Raw genomic sequence first — 21,642 nt, 5'->3', positions numbered from 1 at the left:
GCCCCTGCTGGGCAGTGGCCCTGCTCACCCACGGCAGCTCTGGCCCTGAGCCAGACTGATAAGCCAGCACCGACAGCTCACATCTCATTTCCTTCAAAAAAACCGCTTCCTCCAGCGCCGGCCTCTCCCCTGCGGCAATGGGGCTGCTCCGGGGACAGCACCGCACAGCCACCGCCGCCATCACCACCACCGCCACTGCTGCCATCAGCACCGCCGCCATCGCAAGTCCTGCCCCTCGGGTCCAATGCTGGGCCAAGGGCAGCCATTGCCATCCCACTGCCAGCCTCGCCGCCGGGCCTGCAGCAAACACGGCCCCGTGGAAGAAAGGGGAAGGAGCAGGGGCAGCCACAGGCATAGCCATCCTCCTCTCACCCCTCCTCGCCCAGTGCCACGGGGCACCATGGCTCTGCCCCGGGGAAGGCACAGCTGCAGTTTTTTGTTTGTTTTTATTATTAAATACACCGCAGGCCACACAGAGGGAGATGAGGACAGAGCTCATCCTCCCTGGCCTGGCCCAGAGTCTTAACAACAACAACAAAAAAAACCCACACAACAAAAAGGTTTTTTTAAAAAAACAACTTAAAAAAAACCACAAACAAACAAAAAATCTAACAATGTCCAACCCTCCCCCCCCTCCCCCCCCCCCCCAAGTCCCTCAGTCCAGATTTAGAAACAAACCAACAAATAAAGAACAAAACAAGGAGAAAATCCCCAGGAAATTCACTGTGAGCAGCAGCCGCCACCTCCCAGCCCAGCGTGACGCCTGGCCACAGGCCCAGGGCCACCTCCACTCCTGGCCGCTCTCCTCCAGCTCCGATGCCCCAGCTACGGGCTGTATGGTCTTTGGCAGGTAGAGGCCATCCCTCCCTCCCTGGGGATATCCACCTGCCCGCATGGCGTGGACCCTTCCCGCAGTTGGCACCTCTCGCTCTCAGTAAATGACCTCGTAAACCGTAGCTTTCTTGTCCCCTGAGCCGGTGACGATGAACTGGTCGTCTGTGGAGACATCGCAACTGAGGACGGAGGAGGTTTCCTTTGACTGGAGAAAGGAGGGCAGGGGGTAAGTGCAAGAAGCAGCCCCCGAGCAAGGTCCCGCTCCCTCGCCTTGGGGACCTGAATTGTGCCCGGGGAGGCTGCAGGGACAAGTTTATGGGGCTCATTATTGCCAAGACACATTTAGAGCAGGGTTAAGTTGGGCCATCCCAGCTCTAGGCAACCTCACTCAGAGGAACATCTCCTCTGACCTCAAGGGCTAAGCACACCCCGCACCTGAAAGATGCTGGCTCCATAGGGCGTCCGCCAGGCATTCAGCAGGTTGTCCTTCCCTGTGCTCACGAACCACTTCCCTATGGGAGGGACAGAAAGGTCAAAGAGGATCATCATGTCACCTCGTTATCCAAGGGGTTTTTTTGAGGAACACAAAGGGGAGTCCTGGGACAAGAAGGCTGAGGGTGCAGCCATGGAAGCCCCTTCTCTGAGGGATACCACACACAACTGGGCTGGCTACCGGAGCTAGTGCTTGCCCTCAGCACAACGAGCCCTGGGGCCAGGAGAGGAGACGCAGTCACCCCACCAGCCTTCCAGGCCAGGACTGACACCTACCGCAGGAGGCGAATTTGAGGGAGAGGACGCAGCTCTCGTGGAGGTGCAGCTGGTACTTGTCCGGTTTGGTGACATGCAGGATCTCCACGTTGCTGCTCTCCATGCCCACTGCCAGCCACTCTCCCGTTGGGCAGTACCCCAGGGAGAAGATCTGGGGGATAGAGTGGGGTCAGGCACCATGATGGCAGGTCCCAGCCAGCCCCGTGGAGCCCCTGGCTGGCCCCAGCCCCGACCTGGGAGCTGAAGTCGTGCTGCTGCAGCTGACGGCCTTCCCGCAGGTCCCAGCACCGCACTGTGTTGTCCAGTCCCCCCGTCCACAGCTTGGTGCCATCATTGGAGATGTCGATGCAGCTGGCACCATCTGTGTGGCCTTGAAACTGCCTGGGAAAGAGTGGGACGGAGCAGCGAGGGCACGGCCATCAGGGCTGGCAGCACCCAGCTGTGAGGAGCTGGAGATCCCCTCTGTAAGGACAGGGACTGTCCCATAACCAGGGACAAACTGTGGGAGAGGTGGGGACGCCCTGGAGGGGACCAATCTGTCCCCCGCCCAAGGAGTCCCGAGCAGCCCTGCCCCAGTCTCACCTGACCAGGGTCTGGTTCTGCAGGTCCCACACCACGATGTTGCCGTCGCTGCAGCAGGAGAAGCAGACTTTGGCATCGGGGCTGATGGCCAGGGCATAGCAGGCAGGGGCCGAGGAGGTGAGCTCAGCCTTGATGCGGGGCGTGGGGGCCGCCAGGTCCCAGATGGAGAGGGTGCTGGCCTCCCCCCCCACGATCAGGCTGCGGCCGTCGGGGAGCAGCTTGCAGGAGCGGATGTAGTTGTCCCGGTTCTGGGGTGCAGGAGGGAGGACCCCATTAACCCCTTCCCCTCCTGCCCTGACTCCAGACCGTCTGCTCAGCCCAGGGCCGGCAGCTCGTCCTGGGGGCAGGAGCAGCAGCAGTGGGGCAGACCCCCAGCCGCCCTCTCAGGACAGCAGGGCTGGGGCAGGGGCTGTGCCTCCCACCCCTCCCTGTCCCCAGAGCCGTCACCCCTGCCAGCCCCCAGTTTGTTACTGTGCTATGAAGGGCTTCAGGGACGCCCTCACCCTGCAGCGTCCCCACCAGCAGCTGCCTGAGACATGACCATCCTGGAGGACACATGGGGCGGGGGGAGGCAGCTTCAACAAGGCTGCAACAGCCTACAGTTCCCAGCAAAAACACCATTTTCCCCCACTCCTGAATTTCTGATGCAGCTTGAAATTATCATGACTCAGTCATTTCCTTGTTTACGCATCTGTATCTTCAAGGTCAGCACCGTCCAGGAATAACATGTGTCAGGCTGCCCAGGCCCCAAGGCCAGCAAGTGGAGGAGAGGACTTGGATTTGGGCTGTTCAAAGCAGGCACAGGAACTCCAATTCCAGCAGCCCATTTAAAATAAACCTCAAAGAACACAGGTTAAAAATAGTCTCAGGTGATGCCTGTGCCTCCAGCTTGGCTCTGGTGAGTTGCTGTGGTCTGACAGTCCATTTCATTTATTTTTAAAAGAAATAGAAGGTCTCCCTACAGCCAGACTCACACAAGCAGAAGCAGAAACAAGGACAGAGCTGAATCTGAGTGATGCTTCAGCCCATGCGATTCTGGCCCATACGAAGTGTCTGACCTGGGGGCTGACACTGGCAAAGGCTTGTCTTCAGGCAGGCACTGCCAGACAAAGCAGTGCCAAGGGAGGGGAGGGGTGTAAAAGCCCCCCAATGGTTTGGGACACTCAGAACAGAGGGGACAGCACAGAGGAGTGCACTGGCAGCACAGAGCCACCGTCCCTCCTCAGCAGTCCCACAGTCCCTGCTAAGAAATGCACACAGAGACTCTCCCTGGTGAACATCATCGCGTTCAGACCTGCTGCACCCCTGAGGTCCCCAATGGGGACCCCAGACCCCGTCTTTGGCACTGTGCAGGGCCAAGCTGTGCCAGAGTGGCCGCACCCCCCCCTTACCAAACAGTCCAGCTGAGCCACAGCCGTCTTGGTGCCCGGCTGTCCCACGTCCCACACCTTCACGCAGCCCTTGCCCCCGGTGTAGACATGCCTTGTGGAGTTGCTGATGGTGACGGCGCAGACCACCTCGCCATGGGTCAGGGTGTGGAGCTGCCGCGCGTGGCGGGGGATGCCAGAGCCGATGAGGGCGTCGGGGGGGAAAGGCACCGGCTGCATCTGCCCGTCGGCGCTGACATGGAATGAGTAGGCACTGGAAGAGGGCAGAGCAGTGAGGACCACCCGAGGATCCTGTGCAGTGAGCAGCTGGCACCACATTGGACCCAGTGCAGTTTGAGTCGGAGCCATGAGCAGAGTGGTGCCGGGCACACCACAGCCAGCTGCTGCCCCGGACCGGGTGCCCCCCGCGGGACTGTGCCCCCCATCCCTGCTGGCCCCGGCCCTCTGTGCCTCCCAGATTAACCCCCACAGGTCACCTTGTCCCCCACGCCCAGCGTGGCCACACTTACGGTTTCCCCGAGGTCCCCACTTGCATGCCGGCCGCCAGCCCTGGGATGCGCATGTGAGGGTGCGGGTCGTAGCCCACCTGGAGGGACAGTGGGTGAGAGCAGCTCACACCCCACAGCCCCTGCCACCCACAGGAAGAGGCTCACGCACCAGGGGCGAGCGTCCGTAGCTGCCGGCTCCCACGGCAGCTGCGGCACCATTGAGCTGCGGGGACATGAGGTGGAGGCTGGCGTAGGCGCCGGTGCCAGCCATGTCCCCATTGACTGCGGGGTGGGCCATGCCGAAGGCGGCCGAGTAGGGGCTCTGCACTCCCAGCGGGTTCCTCAGGCCCAGGGCTGCCAGGAGAGAGGTGACATGAAGGGACAGGGTGCAGGGTCCATCCTCGCAGGGCCGGCACTCGGAGCTGCCTGCCCGTGCCCTGGTGGGGCCAAGCTCACCTAGCGGGTCCATGGGGGCCTTGGCGGTGGCAGGGCGGAACTGCTGGGCACCACTGGAGCCCGGGGCCACAGTGTCCCCCTGGGAAGTTGGGGTGCTGGACTTCAGGCTGGGCGTCCCAGCCTTCTCCACCTACCGGGAATAGAGCGGGGAGATCTGAGAGCCACACTCATGCCCTGCCAGGGGGGTCTCCTCCGGTCCCCCCCAGCGTGCTGTTCCCTGTTCCTGACCCCTGATGGCAGCTCAGCCCAGCCAGTGCTGCAGGGTCTGTGGGATGGGACACGAGGGGATCTAACGGAGCAGGAGTCCCCCCTGTCCCCCAGCATCGCCTGTGCCCCCATGGGTTTGGAGGCAGGTGGACCCATGGCTCTGCCAGCCAAGCTGGGCAGGGGTCGCGAGGTGGGGGGCCTGGCTGCCCCACGCAGCACACGTACCACAGGCGCATCCTTGCTCCGAGAAGGGGACGTGCTGCTGGAGGAGGCCATGGAGGTCGGGCTGAGCGGTACGGCCTCCTTTCTCCCCAGTGGGACCTTCTCCACCCCGTTCTCCCGGGACGAGTAGGAGTGGACGCTGTGCGGGGAAGAGGGGTCCTGTGGGAGGGAGTGGAATCAGCAGGTGGCAGAGCAGGCAGGAGTGCGGGGATGCCCCAGGCCACGGCGAGCTGGTGGCTTGAGTGAGGGCCAGGCTGGGAGCTCGGATCCAGGGGCTCGTTGCTGCCACCAGCGAGGGACAGTGAGCATGACTCGGGGGTCCCACTGCCACCTCCCCCTGCTGCTCACCTCAACCTGTAACAGTGCGCTAGCCCCCCCCACTCAGGCAGCGGGATGGGCAGAGCCTGGCACACTGACCTCATCCACCACCAAGTTGTCTTCACTTTTGTCTGCATCGCTGCCCTGAAACAGAGGATGGTTGGAGCCAAAGGGGCTGCGGTTGCCCTCGCTCCTGCCTGGGAGGTGCCGGAGGTGTGGGCAGCCCCACTCATCGCCCCACAAGAGGGGACGGGGATGCCTCAAGCCCCCCAGCCACCATCCCCAGGGCTCACATAGTCTGTAACGAAGTCCTTCTCCTCCACCTTCCTCTTCTTGCTGCTGCTCAGGTACTCGGAGATGGCTCGTGCCCGCTCCCCGTTGGGCAGCACCAGGGAGCTCTGGGGTGGGGGGACCAGCGTTAGTTGTCACCAGCCACTGTGCCCGGCGCCCAGGACAGGCAGCACCCAACGCAAGGCTGCGGCTGGCTCCTGGAGGGCCCCAGTACAGCGCCCCATGCCACCAGCACGGGCTTTGGCTCCTGCCAAAGGAGCGAGGGGGATGCTGCCTGGGGGGACAGTGTGGTTTGCCCACAGGACATGGGGAAGGGGTCCCCATGGGAACAGCACCCACCCACTCTGTGCCAGCAGTGGGGCTTCAGCTGGGAAGCAGGACCCCAGGACCTGTTCCCAAGCGGCCACCCTCCACTGGGGTCCCGGCCGGAGCCTGCGCAGCTGCAGGGAAATGGTGCAAGAGAAGGAAAAGGCACTTACGGGGCCGGGGTCTCGCTCTGTCGCTGTGGCAACATGGAGCAGCAAGAGAGGGAGGGAAGAAGGGACACAGTGTGCCACTGCCAAGAGCCCCCTGGAAAAGCCACCCGCTCCTCCCACAGGTGCCGGGGTGCTCATGGCAGGGTGGCCCTGGGACCCCACCAGGGATGAACCCCTCCAGCCCACCCCACTGCCCTCCCTGGAGGTGCTGCTCCATGAGGGACATTCCACACCCAAACCCCTCCTGGGTGGGGAAATGCCCTGCTCCGCCAGCCCTGTCAGGAGCCCCAAGGCACAGGCAAGCCGCCCCCCCACCCAGCCCTAGCCCCTCTCCAGGGGGACACAGGGAGCAGAGGCAGCCCCGGGACCCAGCACCACCCGTTCCCAGGTTTTCCCACTACCGAAGGGTGACACCAGACACACACACCCCCCTCGGCTCCCGTCCCCCCACGCTCACCCCTGGGCTCGGTGTCATGGACCCCTCGGTCGTCTTTGGTGAGGAGCTGGGCCTGGGCCCCCAGTGCCCCCGAGAGCGCCAGCAGCCCCGAGGCACTGCCGATGCCCGCGAGGCCGGTGGGCTGCATCCCGGAGGGGTGGGGGGTCAGTGGGATGGGGGGAGCGTGGTGCGAGAGGTGCTGGGTCTGGAGCTGGTGCTGGAGAGGAGCAGGAGAGAGCAGAGCCCCAGGGTTGCGTCAGGACGGCCACCAGGCAGGGGCAAGAGGCTGCTCCTCCCCACCGGCAGCCCTGGGTCAGCCCAGGGACGGGGACCTGGGCGAGGAGGGGCAGGACATGCTCCCAGGGTGGCCCCAGCCAAGCTGCAGGGACCGCCATGTCCCTCCTGCTGCCTCCTCCCACCCTGCGATAGGAGCTACTGGGACAGATTGGGGACCCCACTCATATCCATATGGATGGGGGACCCTGCCCATATCCGTACCCGTACCACTGATGTCTTGAGGGAATAACCAAGGTGTGGGGACAGCAGCGACCCCCCTTCCACCTGGGCCACAGGGCATCAGGACACAGCAACACACACCCTGCTTTGACACTGCTGCAGCAGCATCTCCTCCACCCCGAGTACCGCTGGCAGCCCCCCAACCCAGCCTGTCTTGTCCCCCCTCATTCCCCCCAACTCAGCCACAGGTAGGGAAGGACAATGGGAGGGGGGGCTGCAGCTGACCCCCGTAGGCTCAGGGCAGGAAAGGTGTCCAGCCCAGGGGACGGCAGGAGGGGAGACACCATCGCCTGCGGGAGCCCAGGACGCGGGCAGAGGGTTGACGTACCCCGATCGCCGCGTTCAGGTCGGTCATAGTCACCTGCTTCGCACGCTCCACGGCCTGGACCACCTGCTGCTGGTGCTGCAGGGAGAGAGGAGCCCGTCGGCACCGGGAGATGCCCCCGTGGTGAGCGGGGCTGCCCCAGGCTCATTTCTTCAGGGGATGGGGCAAAGCCAGCCCCCCCAGCCCAGTCGGGGCCTGAGGGCTCACCCACCTCCTGAGACAGGAACGGGATGAGTTGGGCACAGATCACGTTGAGCCGCTTGGCAATCTCCGTCTGGCAGCAGGAGAGAGGCAGCGTCAGGGCACAGGGCAGAGCTGCCCCACGCCAAGCAGCCCCAGTGCCACCAGAGACCCCCTCCCCAGGCAGGCAGAGGCTCCCGCTTCGCCACCCAAGCAGCCACCGGGTGCTGGCACTTGTGCCCAAGAGCCCAGCATCCTCCATCCCTCCCCGAGTGCCCCAGGATGGCTCCCGCCTCCTCCCTCCCAGGGAGCCCCATAGCCCATGGCACTGAGGACCATGGCCAGGCAAGCCCCAGCCCGCAGGTCAGGCCCCGGCAGGCTCCGCGCCGCCTCCTGCCAGCCCCACGACCGCTAATTGCTGCTCTCCCGCCCGCAGGAAGCCCTGGAGAGGTGCTCTCCTTACAGCTGCTGTTTTCCTGCAACACTCGAGTGCCACAGGCAATCAGCAGCGGGAGCAGCGCGGGGAGGGAGCACGGCATCGTGCCATGCCAGGGGCAAGCACAAGACATTAAGCCATCCCTGGCCCCACAGGCACATTCCTGGGGAGAATCCCCAGTGGCTACAGGGTCAGGCCCCTGCCCCGACCACCAGCGGGTGACAGCAGGAGAGCAGACACCGCTCCATGCAGCAACGGATCTGTCCATGCTGCTCCTCGTTGTGCAGAGCTGGGGATCCCACCCCACCTCAGCAGCAGAGAGGGGACAGAGATCAGCAGCTCTCCCTGAACCCGGGCATCCCCAGCTCCCGGACAGGCGGGGGATGGCCCAGGCATGGGGGCTGCAGGTAAGGTGCTGACCCCAGCTCCGAGGAGCTCCCTGCCCACCCTGGTGGGGAGGATGAAAGTGTTACAAAGCCAGCGTGGGGGCTGAGAGGAAGGGGTCAAACCCAGACTCTCTTGCTGGCCCTAGGAGGAGACCTGAGGCTGAAGGGCCCCAACAGCCAAGGACGGAGCAGACCCCCTTGGGCATGTCTCCCGAGCCCGGCTGGCACAGGCGCCGCAGTGCCAGGTTGAGGGGCTGCAGCGCTGCCTGGGGGGTGTGGGGACACAGACCCAGGGACACCCCGTGCCATCCTCCAGAGCAGCCAACAACCCTTTTTTGTCAGACCCACAGAGAGCAGAAACAATCCAGCACCCGCCCTTGCTTCCCCTTCTGAAGGAGGAAAAAAGAGAAAGAAAAGAAAGAAGCCGGCTGGGGGGGAAGGGGGGGGGCAAGGAGATTTGGCAGCCGGCAGTTCTGGGAAGGATTTAGCTGTCTCCCGGGGCCGGCAGTGATGGATTCTCTTCCCTAATGCACTGATGGGCAGCAGCTCCTTGGGGAGAGCTGCCTCCAATTCACTCGCGCTCGTTAATGTGCAATTTACTGGCACTTTAACGCTCTCAGCATGAAAAATGATCATGCTGTTTGCAGCCCCCCCAGCCACCAGCACCGTCACCTCCCCTCTGGCTTGCGGTGAGCAAGTCCGAGGCCAGGCAGATTCGGGGAGGTGGTTTTATAAAAAGCGACAGGCCCCTTCCATGCCAAAAACAAAACAACAATAAAAAAATGAACGTCTCCTGCTCGTTCCCATCTTGAACCTCCCCTGCCGAGCCTGTGGCTGCCTGGGGAGCTGCAGCACCACAGCCAGCCCCCCAGCCCCATTGCCCCCCACGCAAACCAGGGCAAAACCACCCTGCGTCTCGGCCCTCGCTGGTGCCAGTGCCGCCGATGTCAACGCCACAGGAGCTGGGCGCCTGGGCAGCCTCTGGGGGACACTGGGGACAGAGCGGGGACGGAGGCAGCACCGCACCACGTCACTGCCCTGCCTTCGCCAGTGGCGATGGGGCAAGCGCTTCCCCTGGTGTCCCGGGCAGCCAAGAGCGCCCAGGACCACCGCTTGAGCCCAGGAGCGGCACCAGATTTGAGGGAAAGGGAGGAGAGATGGCGACCCAATCTCCCCGCGGTGGCGATAACCCGCGGCTCCCGCGTAGGCAGTTCCATTTCTCACACAATGGCCGCTGGCTGTCAGAGCCGATGTGCGGGCCCTCGTTAAAAGTGCAGACAGCTCGCTGGCACGCAGCCAGCGGCACCTGGGACCGGCCGAGAGCGCGAGCCAGGGGAGAACCGGCAGCCAGATGAGAGGAGCATGCAGCCCTGTGGGGAGGGGGTGCTGGGCCGGGGGGACCCTCGGCATCGCCCCATGCAAGGTTGGCTTCACGCCTCCTCTTCAGCCAGCCTCACAGGGCTGGGACAGTGGCACGGGGCAGGGCAGGAGATGCCGGGAGAGGCAGAAACACCCACCCAGCGGGCGCAGAACAGCTACCAGCCTGTCCTGTGCTGGGGGGCCATGGGCCAGGACCCCCGCACCGGCTCCCGTGCAACAGTTTTCAGCAGCATTGGGGTGCACGGAGGGAAGGAAGGAGGCCGCGGCTGCAGCACGCCCCGCCAGGCTCCTCCGCAGCCTCTTTAAAAATAGATGAGAAGAAACCTTCTGTCTCAGAGCAGCTGGTGACCCGGAGCGCGGCGCAGCGGGAGGGAGGGAAGGAGGGAGGGAAGGATGGGGAGGCAGCGAGGGGGGATGCGAAGCCCCAAGCCCTCAGGGAGGCCACCCTGCACCCCAGCCCCCTCCTCCCACGTCACAATGTTCCTCAGTCCTGGCCCCCGGGGCCAGCGAGCCCTGGACAGTGGCAATGGCAGCGAACCGGAGCTTATCACCCTGCCCTGACGCTGCAGCACCCCTTATCCTGCGGGAGCCAGTCTCCTCAACAGTCTCCAAGCGGCCACTCACCACTGGTGTGAGCAGTCGTGCAAGCACACATGCCCCACCACTGCTCTCTCCCCACTGCAACAAGCACATCACAAACATACTCCCCGAACCCAGCAAGCACATGGCAGCTCACACCAGAGGACACACACGTGTGCAGAGAGCTGAGACAGGCCCAAGGCCGTGACACTGAGCAGGGCAGAGCCCCCAAAACACAGAGAAGGCAATGCGGCCCCACAAGCACGGCTTTCCCTGGGCTACCGCAGGGAGCGACTTCCCACGTGTTCTGCGGGAAGGGACAACCTCGAAGGACCTGGGTGGTGACGTGGGAACAGGGGAGCCGGGACACCCAGACTCACCTGTTTGTGCATCTCGATGTTCAGGCCATAGGACATCTCGTAGTACTGCAGGGGAGAGAAGGCAGCATCAGCATGGCTGGGGAGGCCAGGGGACGCACAAACAGAAACTCTGCTGCTGGCGTGTGGGGTCAGCCCGGCCATAAATGCCCACACCGTGGCCAGGCCAGGAGAAGAAAACAGTCCCCAGCTCCTTGCCCGGGAGCTCTCTCCAGCACATGGCCACAGAACAGACACGGTCCAGCTGGGGCTCCCACTCACAGCCCACAGGAAAAGAGACAACCCGCACAGGAGCAGATTCAGCACCACGAGCTGCAGCAGCAAGCCCTGCTCAAACACCATGGCTCATTTTGGGGGAAAGACAGGCAATAACAACCACAGGAACCAGATCTCTGGGCCTGGCCGCACAGCCCAAACACAAGGGGAAGCCAAAGCATCCCAGGGTTGCGTGTCCTTTGATGGTTCAGAGGAGACACCCCCCACCGCCCTCCTCCTTTCAGGTGGAGCTCACTAACCATGACATAATGACGCTGGATTTCTGTTTTTTCTGTTGCCAGCTTTTCACATTCTAACTTCAAGCTGTAAAAATAAAGAGAAGAAAGAGAGAGAGAGGGAGGAAGAGAGAGAGAGAGACCCCCTGCTCCCCCCCAGCCAAGATCTCCCAGGCTGGAGAGAGCACGAGCCCCCCCCAGCGCACCACGTGCTTCAGCCTCCTGCTCTCAGATTCAAACCCATCTCCCAGCACAAGCCAAGAAAACCACCTGAAAGAGGGTGGGAAGGGGCTGATAAAGAGGAGATGGACAGCAAAGGGATCCAGGCGTCAGGGAGCAATCTGCACGGAGTCTTAACCCCCTCCCCAGCATCTGCTTCCCAAATGGAGCGAGCCGCCAAGCTGAGCTGCATTTCAAACCTTGCTCCCGTGCGGGGAAGGGGAGGTGATCCTGGCCAGCAGCAGGGGGGACCAGAGGGACTCCAGGTCTGCTAAGTGACGGCTCCAGCTCAGCCCAGAAGCTGGGCCCTGGAAGCCAGCACCCTTGTCCCATGGCTTTTGGCAGGAGGAGGGCAAGCTTCCCCCTCAAACAGTGTCATTTCAAACCACCAAGGTGGTGCCTGGCACAGCCGTCCTCCAGATGGACCAGTGCCTGCAGCAGCACGGGACGGCGCTTCCCGCCAGCCCGCAGCGATGCCCAGCCCCGAGAGCCGCCTGCCTCTCACCAGCACCAGTTAAGTGCCCAGTGCCTTGCTGGCATGCGAGCTCTGGCAGTTCCTCACCTGTGGTATTGGTTCTGCAAGAACTGGAATTCCTCCTTGATGCGATCCAAGGTCTCTGGATAAGTCAGCTTGAGGGACTGGGGGGTGCTGGGGATGGCACTGGCAGCAACAGCAGCTCCCGAGGCAGCAGAGGGTGCCTGGAGATGGGCCTAGGCAGAGGAGGGGACCCCGGGGTCACTGCTGCTGGCCCAGTGAGACTTGCGAGTCCCCCGGGGGTTTCGTGCACCCGGGGAAGAGGCTATGGGCACGTCTGGGAGAGCAGCACATGGAGGAGGAGACAGAAAGAGTTAGTGGAGAGGAAAATGCTTACAGCCAGGCACCAAAGGTTCTCCACCTTTTCAGCATCGGTTCAGCCACTGAGCCAGAAGAGGAGGATTAACAACCACGGGTGGCACAGAGCATGCAGCCCCCGGCCCTCGCGCCCAGCCCCAGCCCGGGGGGTACATCCTCACCCGCGTGCCACACAGCAGAGCTGCCCACCCGCTTGTCACTGGTCCCACAGTCACACCCTAACTGCGGTCTGGCCTCCAGCGCGTCATGAAACCCAAATCCCCGCAGCGCTGGGGCTCCGCACCACTTTGGGAAGAGCCACAACACCACTCCTGAGCACGTTACACGCCGTCAGCACAACTTTCCAAGGGCCTGGCCAGCACCATGCTGCAGCACCATGTGCTTGCCCATGGCCTGGAGTGGACGAGGCCGAGCCGCGGGCTCACCGGGGGCCGGTTCTGCTGGAACATCTTTGGCACGGGGCAGGCCCAGGATCCCTCTCGCCGCTCCGGGCCCTGATGCGGGCTCAGGACAGGATCCTGGGGACGCCTCCCAGCTCCGGATCAGGCCCTGGGAGAGAGATGGGGAGTCACCGCCGGCCGCGGCGTGGAGCCCTGCGGGAGTCACAGCGGAGCGTGGCAGAGCCCTGGGGCACCGGCCCCACCCGCAGCTCCCCGGCAGCCGCCAAGAACTGGGATCCCCGCACCGCCCGCGCCGCTCCGCGTCCCCCCGGGGATCCTCCCGGGCGCTGCGGGACCCGCCGGCCGCAGGACCCCCCGCCGGCTGCCCGCCCCCGCCGCGGGCTCCGCCGCCACGGGCACAGCCCCGGCCGGCTCCCCCCGCGCCGTGCAAACAATGGCCCCACCGCCGTCCGCAGCAGGTACGGCCGGGGGAGGGAACGGCCCCGCCACCGCCTCGGCCCCGAGCGGAGCCGGACCGCGCCCGGCGGGAGTCCCGGAGCGGGCCCGGACCGGCGCGGCGGAGACCGAACCGGAGCGGCGCGGGACCGGACGGGACGGGACGGGACGGGACGGGACGGGACTCACCGCGCTGCTGGCCCCGGCCCCGGGCGCGCCCCTGCGGTGGGGCGGGCCGGGCCGGGCCGGGCTGCACTGCACCGGGCCGAGCTGTACCGGGCCGTACAGGGCCGGCTCCCCCTCCCCTCCCTCCCGCCAGCCCCCGCCCCGCCCCGCCCCGCCCGCCGCGGCCGCGCTGCGGAGCGCGATCAATGAACGAGCGCCAGCGCCAGCTCCACGTGGGGCCTGGCCCGTGCGGACGATCGCCCCGGCCGCCAGCCAATGGGAGCGCCGCGGGAGCGGCCCGCCCCCACGTGGGGCGCGCGGAGCTGCCTTCCCATTGGCCAGCCGGGCCGGCGGCCGCGGAGGGTGTCAATCTGGGGAGGCCGCGAGCAGCCAAAGAAGCGGCGGTGCGGGCGGGGAGCGGCGGTTTAACCCGTGCGCTGCCGGGGGGGCACCGGGAGGGGGGGCACGGCGGGTGCTGTCCCCGGCCACCCCCGGGCCACCCCGGCCATCCCCGACCACCCCTCTGGCACCCCGGGCTCGGCCCCGCTGCCGGTTCGCTGGACCCCCGGCCGGCGGCACGGCCCGTTCCCGGCCCCGTGGCGGGGACCCCCCCGCACCGCAGCTTCGCCCGCAAAACGGAGCCGCAGGCTTTGCACCGGGGCCCTGCCACCGCCCCTTCCCGGCCCGTCGGCGCTCCGGGTCTGGGCTTTCTCTAATAAACGCTAAACACGAGAAGCCGTTGCTCCCCTCCCCCCCGTCCCCCCGCCCCCCTTTTTGGGTTTTTTTAATGAAGAGAAGAGAAGAAGAAGAAGAAGAAGAAGAGGAAGAAGAAGAAGAAGAAGAAGAAGAGAAGAAACCCGAAGTCCTCCTCTGGGGCTGCAGGTCTCGGCTCACCGAGAACTCCCTGCCATGTGATGGCAGGGAGCGGCAGCATCTTCTCCCTGAGCACTCAGGGCCTGGAAAGGGCTTGGGGGTCCAGTGCTCTCCCACGGCCCCGAGAGCCCGCCCCCCGCTAGGGACCCCCCCTGCATCCCCCGCCCTCCAGCAAAGGGGTCTGGCACTCCCCTGGCCTGACTGTGGGTCTGCCAGCACCCCGGCCCCCAGCTCCAGCCGCCCCCTGGGATGCTGGTCCAGGAAGCCTGTGGCAGAGCCGCTTCCCTTGGAAAAACTCAAGCCTGGGCGGATACTTGAGCTGGGGAAAGGAACCCCCATGTTGCCAGCCCACTCGTCCTACCCCAGTGCCAGCTCTGCCCTCCCTCCTTCCCAGAGCCCCCCATGTTTCCAGCCAGCAGCCTGGGGTCCATACTACCCACTGGGTTTTTCTTGGGGGTTTTCTGGTGTTTTTCTCCTTTCAGGGAGATCGTTTGTTGTTTGACATTTTCTGCTGCCTGCAGGTCAATCCGGGCTTACACAGAGCAGGAAATAAAACATTTGAAGAGCAACAGCTGTGAGGGGTCAGCTTCTCCTCCTGTTTAACCTTAATCCATGAGCAGGCCCAGCCCCTTTCCACCCCACCACAGCTCCGTCCTGTCCTCTTGGTCCCATCACCATCCGGGAAGGCAGTGACGCCATGGGACAGACCCATCCTCACACCAGAGCGCTCAGGCACAGCCTTTCCAGGATGATGAAAGTGACTCCTCTGAGCAGGAAGCAAAGCAAACCCAGACACCTCTCCAGCCCCTTTTCCTTCGCCCAGATTGTGTTTGTCCAGAGAGACATCAGCTCTGGACATCCTGCAGAGTTAAAATTTGCTGTTAAATGTACCCCTTAAATGACCTGAGCACGGTGTTGGCACAGCCCACCTGCACCCAAGGGCAACCGCCTCTAAGGCCTCACACCTGCAGATGGTGGGAACAGTGCAAGGCTCTACAGTTACAACAGGAGAGGAAAAATCCAACAGAAAACAACTCATCCCAAAAAATACACACAGAGACACAGCCGCGCACACACACACACACACACAGAGGCACGCACAAGTCAGGAAACAAACAGGGTCATGGGGAGGAAAAGCAACAACTGAAAAGTCCAAGTTTGATTTTCAGGTTTGGTTTATTTTGCAGCCACTTTGCATCTCCAGGACCCCTCTGTGATCCCAAAAGGGGGATGGGGCTGGGGAGGTGGGTTCGAGCTTGCCTTTGCCTCTGCTCCCCATCCCCATCGCACCAGAGCATGCGGCCGCTGGTGCTGGTTCCTCAGGTGCTGCGGGGCAGCACAGTTGGGGTACACAGCAGGGGAAGGAGAGCCTGTCTTTGGGGATGACAAGTTGCCTCCAGGCCCTGTTAGAAAAGAACAATAATAATAACCTCAAGAAACCCACAGAAATAGAGCATGACTGCGCAAAGGCCACCCTGCACGTGTCCAGAGGGCTCGGGAGTCCCCAGAGCGATGAGCTACGCTGTCACCTCGGGCTGTGAGCGGGGTTTTCCAGCCGTGAACCAGGTTCTACTGGCTTTACCAAGCCAGGGACCACCCCCAGCCTCCCTGTAGGAAGCCTGGCCCGTTTCTGTCCTCCAGCAGTCCCAGCATTTTCTGAGAGCAGCTGCAGTCTCAGATGGGAGATCTCCTGTTACCCCAGCTCTGCCAAGGGGAGCCAGGGAGGGAGACACCCCCCCCCCCCGGAGCTGGAAAGGGCTGGGGATGCCCACACCCTCACTGCACCCGCTCGTGGCCCTGAGACCTGTGGGGTTTGTGCTCTGTGGTGGAGGAATGGCTGGGGGTAGGAAGGGAGAGTGGCAGAGGAGCGGTCTCCTAGCCCTTATTATATTTTAAAATGTAATAACAGCACGATGTCTATTTTCGTAGATGGAACAGATCATTTCTGGAAGAGGGCCATAAATCTCAAAGGGAGGGGAAATAATTTGGCCAAGGTCGTGTTGAGGCAGCAAGAGTGTAAAAGGGAAAAATATTAAAATAACAACAAAAATGCAATTGAGAGCTGGACTGACACCATCTCCACCCCAAGCCCCCTCCCCAGCCTGGGAACCTTGTCCCCTCTGCCCTGCTGGTCCCTGCCCTGCTGCCCCGCCTCTTTCCAGCATCACCCCATGGGGCTGAAGGGGCTGAGACGGGAGCGAGGGGCTGCTGGGTGAGAGAGACCAAAGGGGCAGAGGGGAACAGAGACCCCAGTGAGCAGCCCCTGGCATGACCCCAATGCCCTCACTCTCCAGCAGCCCCTTCTTGCAGCCCCCTTGAGTCCCTCCAGACCCCACACACTGTGCCACACTCGGGGAGCCCTCAGGAGTGCCAGGGCATGGGACTGGGAATGGTCTCATGCCCCTGCATGCTGGGGATGATGATGTGCTCGAGGTGGTGCTGGGCTGTCATGAGGGGAACTGGGCTCCCCCCTGCCACACCATTCCCCACCACGAGGGCACAATGGCAGCAGAGCTGGGCAAACACCATGGCAGCACTGCTGAGGAAGGCAAGGAAGCTGCTGGTGGGTCCACCTGCCCTGTGGTCTCCCTTGTCCTCACCGGGGAGCAGTAGCCCCTCTGCCCGTCCTGGGTCCCGGTGCCAGGGCTCTGGCAGCACCATCCGTCACCGCCAGCTGCCTGTGCCATCCATCCTGAGCGGAGGCAGAGCAGGCAGGGAAGAGGCACAGGCTTGGCAGGGCCAGACCTGCTCACACAGTGAGAGCACAGCCAGCTCGGCGGATGCAGAGTGGGGGCTGCAGGGCCAGCAGGGATGGACTGGCTCTGAGGGGCAGCCGAATGCCTGCCAGGCACTGCTCAGCTCTGCCCGGTGCATGTCCCTGAAGGGAGGAAGGGCAGAGACTGCTGCAGGCAACAGGGTGCCTGGCACTGCCCCGGCCTGCAGCCACGGAGGGGCTCAGGTCTGCCAGGTCCGGGCAGGGACCACCTTCCTCCCACAGCCCGCAATGCACGGGGTCCAGCTGCCTCGGGCAGCTGAGGTCAAGCAGAGTGAGGGGACAGAGTCATGGGGCAGAGCATTGGAGGGGGCAGATGGAGGTAAGAATTTAAGGACCAGCTCCAATTTGGTGGGAACGACATGGTGGGAGTGGGAAAGGATCCCAGGAATGCCCATCCTGTCCACTGTCGCATGGGTCAGGCCTTCCCTGGAGCAAGAGCCAGGGCCAGTGGGGAAAGGCCAGCCATCCTGCAGGGCTGGTGCTCGGCAGCCCTGCGCTTCCGAGGAGCACATCCCTGGCAGCGCCACATCTCCCCGTGGCTCCTGGCAAGCGGCCGAAAACAAACTGCTGCTTGTACCCTCTGGCTGCTTCTCCAGGCTTGGCTGCCAGCTCCCCCATGCCAGAGCGGCTCTACCGGGGCCGGGGTTACACAGTGGGGAGGGGAGGCCCGGTGGTGCCTGCGCCCCTGCCGCTCGCTCTGCAGAGGGGCATTCCCAGCCCCTGTGCCGGAGCCGGAAGCAGGATGATCCCACGCTCCAGGACAGGGCACCAGCTCTGGACAGGCTCTTGCCTGGCTGCTCTACTGAGAAAGAAGCATCATTTACCAGCCTCCCATGGGAGGGTTTTCCCCTCCTCGTTTCCTCCTTTTGCTATTTAATTTCTTCTCTAGCCCCATCCTTCCTCTGCTCGGTGAGATCAAAGGGGTCTTTGTGGCACCGGGCACATTTCATAGGAATCGTTGTTTAAAGAGGGGGGGGGGAGGGCACTGATGGAACGAGAGGAGGAGGAAGAGGAGGAGGAGAAGAAGAAAGAGAAGGAGAAAGAACCCCGCGCAGGGTCCCGGCAGGACGGGGAGGGCACGGGGGACGCCGGGGCCGGGGCGGCGGCCCTGCGAGGCTGGGGGCTCCTCCGGCCGTGCCCCCCAGGGTCCCGAGAGCCCAGGGCCTCCCCAGCCCTGCGCCGGGGCTGCACCAGCGGGGCGCCCGGGCTCCGCGGGCACCGGGGGCGGCGGAGGCTCAGCGGCGGCCGGGGCTGCGGGGTCTGGGGCTGCTGGGGCGGCCCCGCGCGTCCCGTCCTCACTCCGCGGCTCCGCCAGGCTCTTGCTGCCCTCTGCCGCCGGCCGCCGCCGCCGCCGCCCCGCCGAGCCCCGGGCGGCCGCGCTGACCCCGCGCCCGGCGTGGGGCGGGACGGGGGGGCACTCGCCGCCCGCGGTGCGTGGGACAGAGCATGGGACGGTGCCCGCGGCTCCCCGGGGAACGCAAAGGCTGGTGCCGGGGGCATTGGCTGCCCGGGGAGCCCAGTCCAGGCAATCAGCCCCTCACTCACAGCCGCTCTGGGCCCCCACAGCCCTCGAGGGGCAGGCCAGGCAGCACTGCTACCTCCAGGGACCACGGCCTGGGGGTCCTGGCCCGGACACCCCAGCTTTGCCCTCGCCACGCTGAGAAGAAGAGGACCATGCAACATGGTAGCCTCCCTCGTACTGCTTCCTCACAGGCTGCACTTGGGCAGGGATCTGCAAATGTCCCCGTGGGAAGGTGCGACCTGCTCCCCGCAGGCACCGTCCCCCCTCCTGCACATCCCTGGGCCACCTCGCATCCCCCAGCCACAGGCTCATCTGGTGGCACCCTCCTCCTGTGGCTGCCGGCCAGGGAAGGAGATGTTTAGGAGATGAGTAACATCCTTCCTGGCAAGGCCTCTGCCTGCTCCTGGAAGCGTGCTGCGGGCACCGGGAAGCTCAGCCCCTTTGCCTGCCTCTTGCCCCAATCAGCTGGGGAAAGAAGCCAAGAGCAGGAAGAAACCTGGGGATGGGGCCAGGGCAAACGAGCCCCGATGAAGCCCATTTGCACTGTGAATTGGCAGGAGGAGCCCCAGGTGCCAGGGAGAGGGGAGGGAGGATGCTGCGTGGCAAGGCAGGAGGCAGCCAGGAGGCACAGGTTGGGGGAGGCAGCCCAGGGCCCCCTCTGGAGCAGGGCTGGAAGCCAGAGCCTGGCTGAGTGCTGCCAGAAACGGCTTATTTTGGAAAGGAGGCATTTTGGCTGAGCGCTTGGTGCGTGGAGCTGCTGACGCTGGGGAACAGGACAGCTCTCAGAGAGCAGGTCCCAGCCATGCCTCGAGGGCCAACGCTGCTTGGCTTCAACTGGGGGCTGAATCTGCCCCAGCACAACTGGGACTGGATCCTTAACCCCTGAGTCACCCACCCACTACAAAGGGGTTTGGACACCCCACTCACAAGCCAGCGCAATGCCCAGGGCCACAGCTCGCCCTGAATGCAAGGGGAGCTGCCTGGGCTCCACCAAGCAGGATGCAGAGAGCTCTCGCCAGCTCTGACCCGTGGGGGCTTGGTCCAGCCTCACACCCCAAATGGGGTAAGTGAGGCACACAAACTGGTGGGGGGCCCCACCACTAGACCCTGCTCCCCCACCCTCAGCTCCCACAAGCGGTACTGGCCCAGACTCTGCTGGTGCTCAGAGCGGGGGGCTCGATGCAGCCCCCCCGCAGGCTGCGGGGTCTGGCTGAGAGCTGGAACAGCACACCACAGTGTTCAGCCATGACCAGGGCTAGTGAGGGCAGGAGGGATTGCAGACTTTGCAGCAGAAACTGGACCTGCTTTGCCTTCCCCAGTGCCCTGCTGGCATCCACAGGGCTGAGGTGCTGGCACCCAGGCAGCTCCCTGCCCACATCCCCCTTCCAGAGAGGGGCTGGGGAGCAGGCAGGGGGTTGGGGCAGGGGCTGGCTGGGCCTCAAACCTCTCACTGAGTCCAGACACAGCTCGGGTCCCGCCAACTGCAGTTACTCATGGCTTGGCATGCCATGAATTTGGTCAGGTCTCAGCTCCCATCTGGCCCAGGGGCAGGGCTGTGAGCAGGCAGCCTCATCCACCTGAGGAAGGAGCACCGAGCTCCCCGCCGCTGCCCTGCCCCTTAGAGCCACACACTGCAGCATTGTGGCCCAGCTGGTTTTTCCAGAGATGCATCCAAGGGGCGAAATCAGATCTCAAGGGAAGGGAGCAGCACGTTCCTGGCGGCACAGAGGAGCTGTCGAGGCAACGCCAGGAACTGGGGCAGCTGCCAGGCACCGGCCAGAGGAAACCCAAAGAGACAGGCTCCTGAACCCGGGCCGTGCCTCGCTGCCCCTGACTCCAGGAGCTGCTGCTTTACAGACCTTTGTTTGCAAACCCTGCTGCAGAGAGCCCTGCCCTGGCACTTCCCCCCAGCTTTGTTTTACACCATCAGATCTTAAACAATCAGCCTGGAGGGCTGGGACAGGGGGAAGGACTCTGCTGGGGGACCAGGGAAGGGCTTGCAGGAGGAAAGCTCTCAAAGGAAAACAGAAAAGCAGCATGTGGCAAGGGAGTTCCTTCAGCACAGGGAAGGCATTTTTGGTTGGGGCTTGTCTAGACTGGAGTAACCCACACTGCGTAAGCACATCAGCACCGCGCGGCAGGGCTGGGGCGGCAGGGCACCTGCTGTTCCCAGCCCGGACTGCGCTGGGCGAGGACAGGAAGAGGCTCTGGAGGCAGAGCCGACCCCCAGAGAGGCCATCCCCCCCCTCCCTGAGGGACTGGGGTGACCCCAGGTGCTCCTGGCCCCGTCCCCAGGCCTTGGCACCCTGCAGCGCCAGGGATGTGCGTGGGCAGCCAGGATCCGGGGGTTCAGCCAGGGCTCTGGTTCCTGGTGCCATGTTGGCAGCTCTGCTCACCTCCAACAAGCCCCGGGCAGGACCCAAGTGGCCCCAAGCACCTTGGGCAGAGCTAGGATGCCCCCATCTTGATCCAGACCCCAGGACTGGGGGTATCGACACGGCGGCGATGAGGTGGAGCTGACACAGCCCAGGCTGGCCTCGAGCCTGTCCAGCCTTGTGCTGCCAGGATGCTGCCAGGGTGCTGCCCCCCACAGCCCCCCCCTTGCTCCCCAGGAGGACTGAGGGCCCCATGCCCCCCAGCCCAGGCCCTGCCTGTCCCCATGGCTGCCCTTCCCGTGGCAGGAGGGAGAGGGGCTGGCTGGGCCAAGGCTCCCTCGCCACCCGGCGTTCCCTCGGCTCCGGCTGCCGCAGCAGCCAAGGGAGCTGCAGGCACAAAACGTCACTTTTTCCGAGAGCTTCTCCCCGCCTTCCCTCCCCCCTCACAGAGGCCAGCTGCAGAGCCGGGGAGCACAGGAGGCTCCTGGGGTCAGGGCAAAGGCAGCGCCGGGACGGGACCCATCCGGGGGCGCTCTCCTTGCCTCTCGAAGGGCTCACCAGCAACAACCACCCTCTTGAAGGCGATATTTCACAGGCAGCTGGGTGAGGGGTGCCTGGCCAGCCCCACGGCTGCTGGGGGTCCCTCCCCGGGTATGTTGTTGCTCCCATCAGCCCCTCATGCCCCAACGAGCCCAAGTTCCTCAGCACAATCAGGAGAGGGGGCTCAGGAGCCCTAAGAGCCCCCCCAGCACAGCAAACCTCCCTGCTGGCGAAGGGCTTCAGACCCCTTTCCCTTGGAAGAAGCAGCTCTAAACACTTCGGCCCATCTACTCCAAGGCCAGGAGCACCCATGGAGTAAGAGAACAGGCCTGACGCAGACATTCTTT

General features: G+C 64.1%; 1 protein-coding gene across 8 annotated transcripts; it reads right to left on the bottom strand.

Moving 5' to 3' along the window:
* Positions 1-568: 568 nt before the first annotated feature.
* On the bottom strand, positions 569-12,657 carry LOC141475346 (transducin-like enhancer protein 1). 8 transcript variants are annotated; one of them, XM_074163678.1, is made up of 20 exons: positions 12,634-12,657; positions 11,918-12,066; positions 11,161-11,224; positions 10,649-10,693; positions 7,519-7,581; positions 7,311-7,385; positions 6,488-6,683; positions 6,034-6,056; positions 5,557-5,661; positions 5,363-5,407; positions 4,949-5,104; positions 4,517-4,646; positions 4,230-4,414; positions 4,082-4,158; positions 3,576-3,825; positions 2,185-2,432; positions 1,836-1,983; positions 1,603-1,753; positions 1,270-1,346; positions 569-1,039 (listed from the first exon to the last, which is right to left on the bottom strand). In XM_074163678.1, the coding sequence occupies exons 1-20, from the start codon at positions 12,655-12,657 to the stop codon at positions 932-934; spliced, it is 2,319 nt and encodes a 772-aa protein (XP_074019779.1). In that variant the 3' UTR covers positions 569-931. The 8 variants fall into 8 exon arrangements, with proteins under 8 accessions (XP_074019779.1, XP_074019778.1, XP_074019781.1 ...); XM_074163677.1 differs by having other exon boundaries at positions 4,943-5,104; positions 6,034-6,050; XM_074163680.1 differs by having other exon boundaries at positions 6,034-6,050.
* Positions 12,658-21,642: the final 8,985 nt, after the last annotated feature.

The sequence above is a fragment of the Numenius arquata genome, chromosome 25, assembly GCF_964106895.1.
Source record: "Numenius arquata chromosome 25, bNumArq3.hap1.1, whole genome shotgun sequence".
NCBI classification, from domain to species: Eukaryota; Metazoa; Chordata; class Aves; order Charadriiformes; family Scolopacidae; genus Numenius; species Numenius arquata.
The sequence above is the reverse complement of the archived record's forward strand: the minus strand, read 5'-3'. Positions and strand labels throughout refer to the sequence as shown.

Coding starts and splice junctions, on each gene's coding strand:
- LOC141475346 (XM_074163678.1), bottom strand. CDS start 12,657: ATGTTCCAGCAGAACCGGCCCCCG. Junction 2,433..3,575: donor TGGCTCAGCTGGACTGTTTG/GTAAGGGGGGGG, acceptor CCTGCACCCCAG/AACCGGGACAACTACATCCG. Junction 1,754..1,835: donor AGCACGACTTCAGCTCCCAG/GTCGGGGCTGGG, acceptor TCTATCCCCCAG/ATCTTCTCCCTGGGGTACTG.